Source organism: Mobula birostris, chromosome 1 (assembly GCF_030028105.1).
Source record: "Mobula birostris isolate sMobBir1 chromosome 1, sMobBir1.hap1, whole genome shotgun sequence".
NCBI classification, from domain to species: Eukaryota; Metazoa; Chordata; class Chondrichthyes; order Myliobatiformes; family Myliobatidae; genus Mobula; species Mobula birostris.
The window spans coordinates 171233854-171251501 of NC_092370.1; the positions used below are offsets into that span (position 1 = coordinate 171233854).

The 17648-nt window shown below is 39.5% G+C and overlaps 1 protein-coding gene across 1 annotated transcript in view; it reads right to left on the bottom strand.

Annotated features, from left to right (window-relative positions):
- Positions 1-17286, bottom strand: part of dcaf5 (ddb1 and cul4 associated factor 5) — a 72904-nt gene extending 55618 nt beyond the window's left edge. The window contains exons 1-2 of the mRNA XM_072266061.1: positions 16720-17286; positions 5378-5521 (exon numbers count right to left, since the gene is read on the bottom strand). Of these exons, the coding sequence (XP_072122162.1) occupies positions 5378-5521; positions 16720-16963 (388 nt within the window). The 5' untranslated portion in view covers positions 16964-17286. The remainder of the gene's footprint in view (positions 1-5377; positions 5522-16719) is intronic.
- Positions 17287-17648: the final 362 nt, after the last annotated feature.

Consider the following 17648-nt stretch of genomic DNA (forward strand, 5'->3'; position numbering starts at 1 on the left):
TTCAATTGGGTATGTTAACAAAAGATCATATTTAGTTTTAACTTCAACACGTCTTTTATATAAAACAGGATCTGGAGCTATAGCACATTTTTGATCTCATTGTTTCAATTGATTGGCTAATTCAATTCTTTATTAGCTTTATTCTTAACACTTGCAGTACAAGAGATAATTTGTCCTCTAATATAGGCCTTGAAAGTATCCCATACAATAAGATTAGAAGTCTCTTCCTTTTTATTCTCTTCAAAAAACAAAATAATATGCCTCTCTAGAAATTTTAAAAATTCCTTATCAGATAACAAAGTTGTATTAAAATGCCAAAATCTGTTTGTTTGAGGAAGACCAGGGAGATTTAAAGATAGAAATATAGAAGCATGATCTGAAACAGCAATCTCTTTATATTCACAGGAATGAACTGATGAAATCATTTGACTATCAATTAAAAAAAAAATCAATCCTGGAATATGTATGATGAACATGGGAAGAAAAAAAACAAGTACTCCCTATTTAAAGGATGTAAAAAACAGCAAACACCAACAATACCACACTTCAATAAAAAAAGATTGAATAAAAAAAGCTGATTTATTAAGAGACGCTGGTTTAGAAGATGATCAGTCTAAAATTGGGTCTAGCCAACAGTTAAAATCTCCTCCCATCACCAAAGAATAAAGACTCAGATCTGGTAAAAACAAACAAAAAAAAACGCTCAAAGAATCCTGGATCATCTACATTTGGGGCAAACACATTGGCAAATACTACTAATTTATTATCTAGTTTTCCTGAAACTATAACAAAATGTCCATTAGTATCAGACATTACTTTATGTTGGACAAAGGAAAGTGTATTATCTACAAGAATCGAAATTCCTCTAGATTTGGCCTGAAAAGAAGAATGAAAACAAAGTCCGTTCCAATGGCTAAAAAAACGTACATTATCACATTTGCGTATGTGAGCTTCTTGTAAGAAAATAATAGAGACCTTAAATTTCCTAATACACGCAAAAATCTTATTACATTTAACAGGGTGATTTAACCCTTTCATGTTAAAACTGAGTAAATTAATAGTTTGGTCCATTTTTAATATTATTTAAAGGAAGGGTTAAAATGTAAGTTAAAACCAACCCATAAACCTTGAGAAATGGTAACCAAGCAACAAGTTGGCTAAAAATTCGAAAACAGCTTCTGAGAAAAAAAACCATACCGCCGCCCACCTCCCAAAGAAAGACCAACCAATAGAAAATCAGCATCTATAACTATGGACAACCCCCCAAAAAACCTGTTGATCACTCCAATTAGTTTCCAAGTTATTTATATTCCAACCTAGACTAAACAGTATCCAAACAAGAAATTCAATTCTCGTATATCAAAAATACGGTATTAAAAATACAGAAAGAAATTGGTTACAAAGGTTTACCAAAAGTAAAAGATACAATTATTCATAAAGAAAGACATTAAACATTTAATCTTATATCTTCATGAAAAAACAGACTAAGCAGTTAGCCTTAAAATTTTAAAAATCTTTGTGCTTCAGCATTCAAACAAAACCATTTGAAGGATCCATCTTTAATGAGATTCTCAGTCAAACTGGGTAGCCAAGGGATGGGTTAAAACCCTTGCTAAAAAAATTCCAACAAAGCTTGTTTAAACTTAGCATGTTCCTGCGTAACCTCAAGCCAATAATCTTCGAGAATCTTAATATTCCACCCTATAACCAATCATGCCCCTTCGACGGGATTTGCGAATTAAAATTTTCTCATTTAATCTTGTGTCTTCATGCAAGGACAAACTAATCAGCTAGCCTTCGGATTTTAAAAACCTTTGTGCTTCAACAGTCAAACGAAACCATTCGAAAGAACCATTTTTAAGTGTGATTCTGAGTCGAGCTGGGTAGCAAAGGGAAGGCTTGAAACCCTTGTTAAAAAGCTCGGACATAACTTCTTTGAATTTAGCACATTCCTGCATAACCTCAGGTGAGTAATCTTCGACAATTCTAATCTTACAACGATTATAGTCAATCATGCCTCTTCAATGAGATTCGCGAATTAACAGTTCCTTTGTTTTAAATTCATGAAAACAGATTAATACTGATCTTGGTCTATCTTTCTCAGGAGGTCTGAACAAAGGAGACCTGTGAACTCGATCAATCATGGGCAAAGACGCCAAAATTTCCAGAAATAATTCTTGCAAGAAGTTTGCAAAAATTCCACAGGATGATTACCTTCGATTAATTCTTCGAGACCCAGAACCCGTAGGTTGTTTCTTCTACTTCTATTTTCTAGGTTGATAATCTTCTGTCTTAAGTTTTCGTCAGACTTCGATTGCTTTTCACAAAGCTTTTGCAATTCATCCACTTCCATTTCCAGAGACGACAAAATTGCTTCATTATTTTTTATACGTTTATCATGTTCATTAAGAGTTTGTTGAATAGAATCCAATTTACCATATTTTGTTTAAGTTCAGAGCTGAATTGTTGAAACTTCTTAGAGGCTCCTCGTGTATGACTTTATAGTAAATCCATTATAGAATCCAAAGAAGCAGGGAGATCATCCTTTTTACCTCTGGCACCCCTTGTAGCCATAATGAGAGAATATCACTTAAAAAAGAAGTTTCAAGGCAGGTTGGAAATAGTAAGATAATTAAAGTTGGAGCAACAGCACATTGCTGTTACTCCATCAGCCACCACCAGGAAATCTCCCAAAGCTTCAAAGTCTATTTAGGAATCGGATGGCAGAGGGGAAGAAGCTGTTCCTGAATCACTGAGTATGTGCTTTTAGGCTTCTGTATCTCCTACCTGATGGTAACAGTGAGAAAAGTGCATGCCCTGGGTGCTGGAAGTCTTTAATAATGGACGCTGCCTTTCTGAGACACCGCTTCCTAAAGATGTCCTGGGTACTTTGTCGGCTAGTGTCCAAGATGGAGCTGACTAGATTTACAACCTTCTGCAGCTTCTTTTGGTCCTGTGCAATAGCCCCTCCATACCAGACAGTTTCCTCAAAAAGTTTCATAAACAACAATCAAGTGCCCAAATCTTTCCAAGAAATGAAGATCTAGACAAAGCCATTCAAGTTTTTTAACGTGTAATGTTATGTAAAGTGTCATGCAGTCACATGATAATGACTCTACATATAATCCAATCAGAACATTGGCACAGACAAACTACAGTTTGTCCCCAGAGATCTGGGGGGGGGGGGGGAAGAGAGATAGAGACAGAGAGACAGAGATTGATTGAGAAAAGTGAGAGCGGTTTCAGAAATGGTATACTAATATCTTTTACAAACCTACCAACTCTCACAGCTATCTTGAACATACTTTTTCTCACCCTGTCACCAGTAAAAAAAATGCCATTCCCTTTTCTCAGTTCCTTTTTCACTGTTGCATCTGTTCTAAGGATGAGGCTTTCCTTTCCAGAACATCAGAGATGTCCTTCCTCTTCAAAGAACAAGGCTCCCTTCCTCCACCACTGACACTGCCCTCACCCGCATCTCTTCCATTTTCCAAACATCCATGTGCCTCCTCATCTAGCACATCATTCTCCACATTGTCTATCTTCAGTGGGATCCTACTACCAAGCAGATCTTTACCTCCCTCCCACTCTCTGCAATGATTGCTCTCCCCATGAGTACCTTGTTCATTCGTCCCTCCCCACTAATCTCTATCTTGGCAATTAACCCCGCAATCAAAAGAAGTGCTATCCACCATTCAGGGCCTCAAACAGTCCTTCCAGATGAGGAAACACCTCACCTGCAAATCTGTTGGGGTCATCTATTGTACCTGGTACTTCCGATGCAGCCTCCCCCATATCGGTGAGACCTGACGTAAGACCGGGGGACCACTTTGTCAAGTACCTTCAATCCATCCACAGCAAGAAATATTTCCCCATGACCAACCATTTTAATTCTAACCCTCACACCCATTTTGACATGCTAGTTCACGGCCTCCTCTACTGCCATAATGAGGCCACTCTCAGACTGGAGGAGCAACACTTCATATTCCGTCTGGGTAGCCTCCAACCTTCAAACTGAGGTTCAAAGGCGTTCAAACTGAGCTTGTCAGGTGTGCATTTTTAACTTCTTAAAAATGTTAAAGTATTTTGTTTTAAGAAACTTATCTAATAAAGGCAATAAATTCAGAAAAAGGAAAGACTACATTAAAATAATTGCTTGACAAACATTTTCAGTTTCATTGCCAAGTTTGCACAAAGTTAACAAGTCTATCACACATTACACTAATAATATTGATTAAAGAAACTATGCTGTACTACACAATGCCTCCGCTAATTTATGCACAATTTACTTCCATTACTGAAAGGCTTCAACCATTGATTCATTGCATACCAATCTGAAATTACAGTACTGTGCAAACATCTTAGGTACCCTAGCTATATATACTGTATTTCTCAATGTGTAAGAGTGAGTTTGTAAATCTGGCGGGAACAAAGGATGTTGGGAATGGCGAGGGTGGAGTGCTGCGGGAGAGGTATGGGGCAGGTGGACAGGGTGATGGGGGTTGGCACAGTTAAGGCATACCCATCCCTGAGATACCAGGGAAGATGATTTGATTCTGAACAACTGGTCATTACAAAATGTCTCTCTGCTGCTTCTCATTCTGTCCCCTTTTCCCAACCATGATTCACCTCACCCAGACCCCTTCCCACTGTCAGTCCATAATACAAACCCATATCAGAATTAGGTTTATCATCATTCACGTACATCATGAAATTATTTTTTTGCAGTTGCAATACAGTACAATAAATAAAATTACTACAGTTGTACAAAAGTCTTAGACACCCTAGCGATATATATGATTCTAAGACTTTTGCACAATACTGCAAACCAGAGGAATCCATTTCCTGTAGAAATGTGGTTCATGTATGGAATTAGTCTTGAGTTCTCAATTATACATATGTGATCAAATGCTAGCTCTGCAGTAGAACCATAGTGAGTTAAGGATTAGGTCCAATATTTCTACTCAGTGGTTGTTCAAAATTTACTCAAAACTACAGTTTGCTCATGGTGCTGTCTGGTTAGCGTATTATTTTGTACACAAGGCAATCAGATGTTTTGTTCAACAAGTTAGCTTCCCTCATTGATAAAATTTTTTTAAAATATTTCATTAAGCTGTATCTAGTAGAAAAATGCAGATAGGCTTATTCTTGTTAAATAAGCCCATGGATTATTTTAAACATATTAAGCACAACATTTAGAAGTAATCAAAAATGCACACTATATATCCACAACTTTAATTTCTTAATATGCAAACCAAGCTCATATTTAAAGTGCACATAAATTGTAATATTTTAGAAACCCATGTGATTTTGCTTAATGTTCAAATAAATCATTGTTTAAGTGATAGATTGATATGTTGCCCATATGGTTTCTTACCTCCAGAAAATAGATGGGTATTTGTGCTGTCAAATGCCAAGCAGAAAATGTTGGATAGATGTTCACCTTTCAATTGAGTAGGCTTAGCTTTTGAATGAATAGCTTTATCAACGTGCCACAACAATACGCGGCGATCATCTCCACCTGTTATAAACAATATTGCAAATTACTCTTCAGTCATACAATTTTACAATTCACTTTAAATAGTTAAGGTTGTTTATACAAAGTAAATAGAAAGGAAGGTTAGAATGAAATCTTAAGCAAAGTCAAAAGTTTATGAATAAATATCAAAACTCAACATTGGCACTTTTGCAATTACCCCGTGAGTGCAGGCCTTTGCTAGGGAATGGCAGTGCCTGCTCCATGTGCTGTCAGATCGCACAGATCCCACAATCCCTCTCACTACTACATTGGATTTGTTGTAAATTGTTGCATCTCCTGTCTTTGGCTGTACATTTCTTCTCAGGCCAGAGGTCTGCCATGTTAGTGACCTTAAATGCCAGTGATCAATGTTGAGCTTATTGCCAAAGAGAAATCCAGAGCCTGGGAAGAACTGTGCAGCAAAATAAAGGAGAAGGGGAGACAGCAGCTTCCATGATATCACATAGGAAATAAAGAGATCACAGCATCTAATCATATGAAGCAGCTGCTGCCAGCCCCCAGCAATGGTCTGCACTTAATGGTCATTAATGAGGTGATACCTGTACATCACAGGATCATGGAATAAAGGACACAGCAATCTGTTCATTACAACTATTCTACAGACCCATTCCAATGCCACAGAAAATTTAATTACTGACAATTTGGTCAAGTTGAAGATTTTTTTAATAGTTGGTGTTAGTTTCAAGTGCTAGATTTGGTTATTATGGTTTTCTTTAGTCAAGCAAGTTAGCGTATGAGTTTAGAATTAATTGTTAGTCATTTTGTAATATGCAATGAAGGATTTAGTGGATGAATTTGCAGGGTTTGGTTGCATTTCTTCCTCTGCTTGCACTAAATAAATCAGCACTACCTTCTAAGCCATATTCTATCAGGTTTAACTATGAAATGCTTCAAGGCAAAATATTTGGAGAGACAAATGGAAACAAGAGTATGAATATCCAATTTATGTCACTGTAAGGTATTGAAGCTACAACCTTTTGTCATCATGCTATATAAGCTGATACTAGGTAATGCAAGCCCAGTCCAGAATGTACTTAGCTTGGAAAACAATCACTGTAGCAACTAGCAGCACTGAATCAAACAAACTGCTCCTATACAAAAAAATTTTCACTGAAATCAAAAGGAGGAGTTAGTAGAAGTTCTTAACTGGGGCTGGATATGGGAGTTTTGCCATAAAGTGATAACATTACAAATGCAGACATCCCACCTCTCCCGGAAGTTCCGGGGGTCTCCCGCATATTGATAGTGGCTCCCTGATACCCGGAAATTATATACAATATCCCGGAAATTGATTTTTTTTTGAGAGGGAGAGCAAGTATCCTGATTGGTCTCTCTTCATGCTAAGAATGGTTCCCAACCACCAGGCCGCAAGGAAACAATACGATTTGGCGATATGAAATGATATGAGTCAGCTGCACCTTTCCTCATTTCCTGTCACGCACTGTTGAACTTGAACGCACGCCAGGTCATTACCCACACGTCATCCATGTCAGCGCGGGAAGAAGATCAACTCCTCGAGCTTGCAAATGATGGTGGGCTGAAAAGTATGTTTGACATAACATCTTTGCGGGCATTCTGGATCAAAGTCAAGGCTGAATATCCTGAGATAGCCACGGAAGCACTGAAAACGTTGCTTCCATTTCCAACATCTTATCTCTGCGAAGAGGGGCTTTCTGCAATGAATGCAACGAAAACTAAATTGCGGAATAGACTGGACATAAGGAACCCCGTTCGAGTATTGCTGTCTCCCATCACCCCTCAATGGGACCGTCTTGTTGCAGGGAAACAAGCCCAGGGCTCCCACTGATTCAGCGATATTGGTGTTGCAATGATTTTATATGTTCATACGAGGAAAATATGCGTTGTGTGTTTAATATCCAAACATTACTTAAAATGTTATGATGCTATTGACTTATAATTGACTTATCACTATATTAATGCAAGGAAAATATGTGCTGTGTGTTTAATATTAAATTCGTTAGATAAACCCTTTTAGAAACAAAATTGAGTGTATTAGCCACTTATAAGTGACTTATAGTTGACTTGTCACCTATATTCCGGTTGTGATTAACACCACCCTCCCCCGTCGGATGGTCCGCAAGAATATTGTCAATATTAAACCGGTCCGTGGTGCAAAAAAGGTTGGGGACCCCTGTTAAGTAGACCTATCAGTTTTCTCTGTGGGCGGGCTTTCCAGTCAACCACAAAAATAATGACAGTGTTGCTCGCTGCACTGTTTGCAACAGTGACTTTTCTATTGTCCATGGTGGGTTAAAATGTAAAAGACATGTTGAGGTGAGTTTAACAGGTGTCATTCGTTCATTAGCGTAGCTAACCTTACTTAAACTAGCTAGCTGGTTGCTAAGGAGCTATGCTATTGACGTCCTATGTGATGAGGCCAAACTCCCTGTAGACTTGCTTAAAGTTGTAATAGAATAAACATGATAATATATAATAAGTACATATTTTAATGTCACATTTTCTGCATCTACCCAACTTGGTTTAAAAATTAGACAAGATCACTATACAAAGTACTACATACATCCTTGGAGGTCGACCATTGCGGGGGGGGGGAGGAGATATGGGGTTGCGTGGGGCGGGGGTGCTACCTCTCTGAAATGGTGAAATGGTGGTGCTACCTCCCTGAAATGAGTTTTTGCAGGGTGGGATGTCTGTAAATGGTAAATCTTCATTCAGAAATGTACTGGTTGATCCTAACAAAGGCTATCCCCAGCTTATGAACATCCAAACTGTAGACATCTATAGGTAAAAGTGAACTCTTATACTATTATATTCAGAAGTTTGATGTACATACAAACCTTCATTCCTATGAATGGCAAAACTAAATTCTTCCTTTCTTATTAGTTAAGTGTTATTAATGATATTCATTACAATACTATGGAGGAATGGTTTCCATAGAGTGATTTTTATGTATTTTCTGACATAGACAAAATCTGCTTAAGGACATCTGTAAAAACAGAAATTATTCAATACCTGGGGAAGCCTGTATTTGCAGAACTATCTGTCCAAGGAGCAGAAAATAAGTAGAACAAAAATAGCACTTAGGAAACCCTGAAATTAAGACATGATTTGTTAAAGGCAAACATTGCCTAACAAAAATTAGGGAGCTCTATCATAAAACAACAGAACATGGAAGATGGTGGCATTTGTAATATATGAATGTGCAAAGTATGTTATAACATAACTGATAGCTGTAAACAATTGCAGCACATACATAAATTTGACAAAAAGATTATAAAGCAGGCAGCAATGATAAAATGTAACTTTCCCAGATCAGAGGGAAGTGTACCGGAGGTTAGAGCTCGTACTTCTTCATTTAAAAAAATACAACATACAAATCAAGTTTAAGTTTCAAAGTTTATAGATGGCGCAAAACCTAGAAAAGTGGTCACTTTAGGGAACATATTAATTATTGGTGAAGTGAGACCAGAGGCATTGTGCACAAGTATAAAAAAGCAATACGTCTTTACGAGTTAGGCTTTATCTGGTGCATGTCATAAAAATGATAGGCTGCAGAATAAACTGACAAGAACAGTATCAGGTACAAATGCCTTTGGAGTTAGAGAGGGACCAAGCAACAAGGATGATCCTGATAAACGCTCAACACTCTCGGCTCTTAAGTTTAATAGAGAAAAGTAAAATTGAGAGATCTTGTAAGGTTACAAACAGGAGAATGTATTTCCAAACAACAGGAATTCTGCAGATGCTGGAAATTCAAGCAACACACATCAAAGTTGCTGGTGAACGCAACAGGCCAGGCAGCATCTCTAGGAAGAGGTACAGTCGACGTTTCAGGCCGAGACGAAGTCCTGACGAAGGGTCTCGGCCTGAAACGTCGGATGTATTTCCAATATTACTTGAATTTACAGAAGGCATTTGACAAGGTGCCTTATATGAGGCTGCTAAACAAGAGTCTTACAGGAAAGATACTAAAATGAATAGAAGATTGGCTAACTGACAGGAAGCAATGAGCGGGAATAAAGGGGGCCTTTTATGGTTGGCTGCCAGTGACAATTGGTGTTTCGCAGGGGTTGGTGTTGGGACTGCTTCTTTTCAAATTATATGTCAATGATTTGGATGATGGAATTGATGGCTTTGTGGTCAAATTTGCAGATGATATGAAAATAGGTGGAGGGACAGGTAGTGTTGAGGAAGCAGGGAGTCTGCAGAAGGACTTGGACAGATTGGGAGAATAGGCAATGAAGTGGAAGATGGAATATAGTGTTGGGAAGTGTATGGTCATGCACTTTGGTAGAAGAAACAAAAGCACAGACTATTTTCAAAATAGAGAGAAAATTCAGAAATCAGGGGTGCAAAGGGATTTGGGAGTCCTCATGCTGGAGACGCTAACCTAAAGGTTAACTTGCAGGTTGAGTTGGTTTTAAGGAAAGCAAATGCAATGTTAGCATTCATTTTGAGATGACTAGAATATAAAAGCAAGGGTGTAATGCTGAGGCTTTATAAAGCATTGGCAAGCAGTTTTACTAGCATCAGTGAGGGTCCAGAGGAGCATCACCAGAATGATTCTGACAATGGAAGGGTTAATGTATGAGGATTGTTTAATGGCTCTGAGCCAGTACTCACTGGAGTTTAGCAGAATTGGGGGTGAGGGGGCATCTCTTTGAAGCCTATTGAATATTGAAAGATCTAGATAGAGTGGATGTGGACAGGATGTTTCCTATGGTGGTGGAGTTTAGCACCAGAGGGCACAGCCTTAGAATAGAGGAATTCATTGCTACAGACAGCTGTGGAAGTTGATAGGTTCTTGATTAGTAAAGATTACAGGGAAAAGGCAGGAGAATGGGGTTGAGGGGGATAATAAATCAGTCACAATGGACTGGCAGAGCAGACTCACTGGTATGAATGGTCCAATTCTGCTCCTATGTCTTATAGTCTAATAGAGAGAGTTGAGAACAGATTAAAAAAAGAAAATATTCTGACACACAATTATTGAAACGCAGTCATCAGACACCAAAAATGATCTTGCAATGAATTAGACATATGGACATTAATATATACAGTAAATCTCCATACAAAATTGCTATCCAAGCGTTTGGAAATTCTGAAGTTTCTCACACTCAAATTAATGTCAGAGGCCCTGGTTGCTGGACTGGTCACTGGAGAATTTATTATACCACTGTGTAACAAAAGTCTGTTGTACATTAATTGCAGTAATATCTAACAGTCCAGAAAATCCACCATTCCAGCACCAAAGTGCTCAGCATGTCAGAGTAATGGAGTTTCAATGTAGATAATCTATAATGTCAAACATTCCTAAAAGAAGTTTTAAAATGACAAGCCATGCATACATCAGGAAACAAAAAAAGCTAAAACTGTTAATGTAAATTTGATTCATCATACAGAAAATGCAAAGATGGTATAGAATAATAAATTCTTCAAATCTGTCAGTCATTCATCTATATTAATAACTGGGGAGATTATAATTTCGCCTGTGGCTGACAGATAGCTCTTCTTTTAGACAAAAATTATATCTTCAAATCAATTGCCATAATAATCACATCACTCTCTAAACAATGTGCTAATTATAGAACTGAGGAATAGAATTAAATCCATGTTCAGAAATATCCTAAACACCTAAATATATGTATTAATAATATCTAATCTGCTGCCACTGTAAGACAACTTCCAGCATGTTGTTTTAATCCCATACATTTTTCCAGCGAGCTTAATTCCAGTTGTAAATTATGCTTTCAAAATAAAGAATATCTTCCATGGTTAAAAGGTACGAACAGAAAGTTATGTAAAACTAATTACTGTACAAGATAACTTTTCAGTATCATTAGTATCAACACGTTAGTGCATGCCATTCTTGCCACATCCCCAATGGCTCACCAAACTGGACTTCTTTCCTTTCATTCTTCCTTGGCAGGCTATATTTATCAAAAGTGGTACGCTGATTTGCCTCTGATGCAATTGCTAACTTAGCGTTTAAAAGTTCACAATCATGTAATAATTGTGCGGGAAAAGAGAGAGCATCCTAAGGGTATAAGGGAGAAAAAGTAAGCCAGACTTGGAAGAGCCTCAACTACCGTCTTGCCCTTGACCTACTTCTGGTGTCAGACACACAGTAAAGATGATTTTAAAACAGGATTTAATTTAGATCTCTGGAAGCCATGTCTCACATTCCTTTCATGTTGGCCCTGATTAATTTTAATTGAATGGAGATGAAGTATTAGATAGTTCTGCTGAGTCGAAGGGACTCAACAACAATCTATATTGAACAGCCAAGTTCAGGGAAAGAGGCCTCAGCATAACTTGGAGTGGATGAAACTCAAATAGTTTCACCTCATTGCTGTCTGATCTGTTGCATATTTGCAGCATTTTCTATTCTAGTTCAGATTTCCAGCACATACAGTACTTTGCTTTTCAATGTTAAGATTATGTACAGGAACATTTTCCAGCATCGTTTAGCATTGTGCCAAATAGGAAATATTACAACAAATTTTTTAATTCTGGCTGAAGTTTTTAAAAGAAGCATCATAAAAGAGGGAAATCAAGGAGGTTCAAAGAAGAGATTGGGATGGCCCTGTTCAGTTTTGGACAGTTGCCAGCAAGAAAAATAAGTCAGTGGCTATGGAAAAGAGTTCTTAATTGGGTTGAATATAATTAGTTTGGTCCTCCAGGTATTTAATTGGAGGAAAGTTTTGCTCATTTAATACATAACCTCAAACACAGTCTAGAAAGATTGGAGGAGTGGAAAGATTAAACAATGTGCTGATGCACTAGGATTGAATATCAGATTACACGTGAAAGATGAAGCATTTTTGAGTTTCAACCAATTATTCAAAGAATACACCACCACTACAACTAAAGCACTTGCAATGGGGAGATAGGATAGTACCAATCCACTAAATACAACACACTGAAGAGGGAAGTGAACATTTGAATCAAGACTAGCTTTGGAACACATTCATGCCATCAGCAAAATCACTTGTATGCATCTTCAAAAAACTTGGTTCAATTCTGGCCCTTGCCTCATCTTACCTGCTGAAATCATCAATCATGCAATATCTGCATTTGCATTTACAAGAAGTGCTGGCACAAGAAAGCAGCATCCAGCATCAAGGATGCTCACGGTCCAGACCATGCTCTCTTCTCACTACTACTCTCTCAGGCCTTAGGTCCCACATCAACAGCTATTACCCTATTACTGGCCCAGCCACATAAATATTGAGGCAGTAAGTCAGATATGTATTTTAAGATTGGCTCACCATGAACTCTAAAGCACTTTCAATATTGTAAAGAGTTATGATAAACTATCTCCACAGAGCTCCAAACTACCACACCATAAGTAAAGCAATCTGCTTGAACAGCACCACATCCATTACTATAAATATTTATTCCTTTCACCATTGGTATACTGTGGCTGAGGATGGAGACCACACACAAGCCATACTGCAACAACTTGCCAATATTTAGTCATACGGTAAAGTAATACAGTATGGAAACAGGCCCTTTGGCCCAACTCACCTATGCTGACCAAGCTAATCCCAGGGGTTCCCAACCATTTTATGCCATGGACCAATACCATGAAGCAAGAGGTCCATACACCCTAGGTTGGGATCCCCTGCTTTGGCCAGTGTTGGCTCATATCCATTAAAATCTATCTTATCCATGTACCTGTCCAAGTGTCTGTAATAATATCTCCCAAATCCATGGCTTCCACCACTAGGAATGGCAAAGATGGCAGCACATTGGAATTCCACCACTTCCGATTGATTCACTTCCACATCTAGATCAAAGTTCTAAAATTCTTGACTTCTTAACACAGTGGGAGCATTTTTATCTCAAGGACTGAGTGGTTTAATATAATGACTGATTGTAACCATCTCAAAGGCAATTAGAAATTAACAATAAATACTGACCTCACCAAACATCAATAAATATTTTTTAAAAAATTAGTGAACAACTAGGCAATTGAAATTTTGAAATTGACTTAGGTTTTGCTGGATTAGTGATATCAAAGGATATGAACAAAAATCAGAAGTTGCTTTGCAATTCAATTGTGATCTAACTGAATAGACAAGTAACCCTTTATGCTTGTAAGCTTCTTCATCCTTATGAATCAGAGATATCTGTTCCTTTCCAAATACAGCTTCTTGAGCATCTCTGATTTTAATTGCTGCATCTTGGAAGCCATGCCCAACTGCCAAGATAAGAAGCGAGGAAATTCACTCCTTAAATCCCTCCACCTGTATCACAGAGCATTCTGACTGTACTGTGGAGAACACTGTGACTGGTCGCATCACTGTCTCCTGTACAGGCTGCAGTACACAGGATCAAATAAGGCTGCAGGGGTTGTAGACTCAGTCAGCCCCATCACGGGTATAAGAATCATCGCCATTGAGGACATCTTCGAAAGGTAGCGTCTCAAGAAGAAACCATTCATCATTAAGGACCCTCACCATCTGAGACATGCGCTCTTCTCATTACAACCATTAAGGAGGTATAGAAGCCTGAAGAGCCACACTTAAATTTTAGGAATACCTTCTTCTCCTCTTCAGATTCCCAAAAGGTCCTAATTATTGACTTCAGGAGGAGAAAACCAGAGGTCCCTGAGCCAGTTCTGATCGGAGGGTAAGAACTGGAGAAAGTCAACAACTTTAAATTCCCTGGTGTTATCATTTTAGAGGACCTGTCCTGGGCCCAGCATGCAAGTGCATTTACAAAGAAAGAACGGCAAGGCTTCCACTTCCTAAGGAGTTTGTGATAAACTTCTGTAGATCTGTGTGCTGCAGACTATATGTGCTGCATCATAGCCTAGTATGGAAACACCAAAGCCCTTGAATAGCAAGTCCTACAAGAAGTAGTGAATATGGCCCAGTCCACCACGGGTAAAGCTCTCTCCGCTACTGATCACATCTACACGCAGGAAAGCAGCATTCATCATCAGGGAGCCCCATCACCCGGGAAATGTTCTCTTCTCACTGCTGCCATCAGGAAGAAAGTACAGGAGCCTCAGGATTTACACCACCAAGTTCAGGAACAGTTATTACCACTCAACCATCAGACTCTCGAACCAAAGGCGATAACTTCACTCAACTTCTCTTGCCCAATCATTGAAATGGTCCCATAACCTATGGCAAACAAGAGAAAGTCTGCGGATTTTGGAAATCCAGGCAGTACAAACAAAATGCTGGAGCATCTCAGCAGGCCAGGCAGCATCTACAGAAAACAGTAAACAGTCGAAGTTTTGGGCTGAGACCCTTCTTCAGGTCCTGATGAAGGGTCTCAGCCCAAAATGTTGACTGTTTACACTTTTCCAGAGATACTGTCTGGCCTGCTGAGTTCCTCCAGCATTTTGTGTGTGTTGCCACAACCTATGGACTCATTTCAAGGACACTTCATCTCACACTCTCGACATTTACTGCTTATTTATTTATTATTATTATTTCTTTTTTTATTTGCAGAGTTTGTCATCTTTTGCACACTGGTTGAATGCACAAGTCGGTGCAGTCTTTCATTAATTCTATTATGGATTTATTGAGTATGTCCACAAGAAAATGAATCTCAAGGTTGGACATGGTGACATACATATACTTTGATTATAAATTTACTTAGAACTCTGAATGCACGAACACTATGACCTCGCTATTCCTCTTTTGCACATTTTTATTCTAACTTTTTTGTAAGGTTTTTATGTCTTGCACTGTACTCCTGTTACAAAACAACTCATTTAAGTGACAATAAACCTGATTCTGATTCTGCCACTCTACCCTTCTCTAAAACTACCTTCTTTGACTAAGTTACAGTTATCTGCCCTTCTAACTCCCTATCAGGCCTAATGTCAAATTCATTTAAGAATACAAACAAGTGAGGTATCTGAATCATTTTCCTACTATGTGAAACCTACATGCACAATTAAAAAACATTGGTTGAATGACAATATAGATTGGAAATATCTGATGATCAAGTCTTGTCTGAATAGATATACTGTTCTGGTTTACCATTCATATCTACTGTACCTTGTAAAAAAAAACATGGTTATGAAATGCCACATTAAAGTCCCCTTTGAGAGAATTAGATTACATTAGCAATTTGTTACCAGGTGAACCATGAGTTCTTTCGCAAAGCTCTGATCCCCTCATTGTTACTCACACCTTCGCCATCATTTTTAAACGCTTGCTGATCTAAATTGGCTTAACAATGGCTAATTTTATTTTTGAGAATTATTTCACAGTCTCTGCATTTTGAACATCAGCTGATGCAACAACTCCAGTCTTTGGAGACACAAGAGACTACTGATGGTGGAATCTGGAGCAACATACAATCTGCTGGAGGATCTCAGAAAGTCGAGCAGCATCTGTGGGAGAAAAACAATCCTGATGCTTGATGCAGAGTTCATCCAGTAGATTTTTGTAACATCAGCCTTTCATTACTCATCCCCGTTATTTCTCAAGATCTGTTCATTAGTTGAACATCCTCAGTTTTAATGCTCCATCATTACGGATGCGTCTTTATCTTGGTGCTGGATTTATCTCTACTAACCTCTATGTGCTCTAACTCTTTCCCGATTTTAATGCTCCTATCAAGCACCTCCTACATCAAGCTGTTGACCACCCACCCTTATGTGGTTCAATATCAAATTCTGTCCAATTATGCTCCCACCTTAGCCCTGCGACGTTCAAAAGTAAGTTGATATTTGCACTGAACATCTCGGGGCTACTGGCAAACATTGTAATATCGTACGATGAATCCTTTCCCTTTCCGTGTTACCCAGCAGCAATGAATGTAAAATAGATATCCCAGCAGCAATGAATTTAAAACACAGAATGCCACCAACAAATGCTGTTTAGGCAGCCTCTGCCAGGACCGAACATAAAGTGGGAGATTAACATCTGGGATTTTATGGAAACAAAAGTGCAACCACTCCAGGAACGGGAAAGGGTGACAGCAAAGTGTGGGAGGCTGGGGTGCGGCCTGCAGCGCTTCTCAGACCACGGCCTCGATTTCTGGTGACCGAGGCGTAGGGGAAGACAGGCGGCCCCATCCCCCAGCTGTAAAAGTGAGGGGAGTGGAGGTGCTGGAGGGGTGTGTATCCATAACAACAGGGCGCGTCTGTGTAAATAGGCGGCTGTGCGACTCTGTCCCCCTACCCAGCACCGGCCTCTCCCGGCCCACGGCCCCCCACTTCTTACCGGACACCAGCAGCTCGCCAGCGCCGCCGCTGAACTCGATGGCGTTGACGCAGCCGAAGTGGCCGAGCAGGTCCTTCTTGAAGAGGTTCCTACAGCCCGACAGCCGCTGGCGCTGGAAACCTTCCTTGAGGAAACGGTCGCCGCTCAGCTCCCGGTGGCCCAGGAACCGCAAGAGCGGTCCCGGCCCGGGTCCCGGCTGACAGCGGCCGAGCTCCCGCATCGCGCCGCCTCCAGCTCCGCTCATTCACTGCCACCGCCACTCCCCTTCATCGGCTAGGTTCCCTCCAGACGATTAACGACAGTCCCGGCCCGACATCAACACCACACGCCGCCGCCGCCGCCGCCTCCTCCTCCCCTTCCTTGCTGACCAGCCGCTCCTCACCCCTCTGAACTGGAAGTAGATGATGCCCTTTGCTTCGACACTTATGTAAAATCACAGCTACAATCAAAACTGTTGCCAGGGGGCTCACATTACACCCCCACCACGACAGAACAAAACCTTTCCCGAGCAAACTGATCACTACTCCCATAAATAACGCCGCCTGCTTCTGTGCAGTCAGAAATGTCAACTTTTGGGGGTGGGACCCAAGCCGTAAGGAAGTGTAAGACAGATCACATGCATCTTGTAAATAACTTGTGTTTTATTATATATTTTTTAAATTACACTTTTTAAAACAAGTGAATTAGTTATGTTGCTTTTTGCTGTTGCTCAAACACTTCTCATGTCATTTACATCTCCATTGAACCACCATTTGCTTTTTTTTTGCCCATAACCCATCTCTCATACATTGCCATCCCTGCTGTCATTTGTTCACAGACAGAATTTATGGAGGGAGAAAACATTTCCTGATCAAAACACTCAAAATGCTAGAGGAACACAGCATGTTAGGCAGAATCCATGGAGGAAAATGGTCAATGGTTTGGTCTGA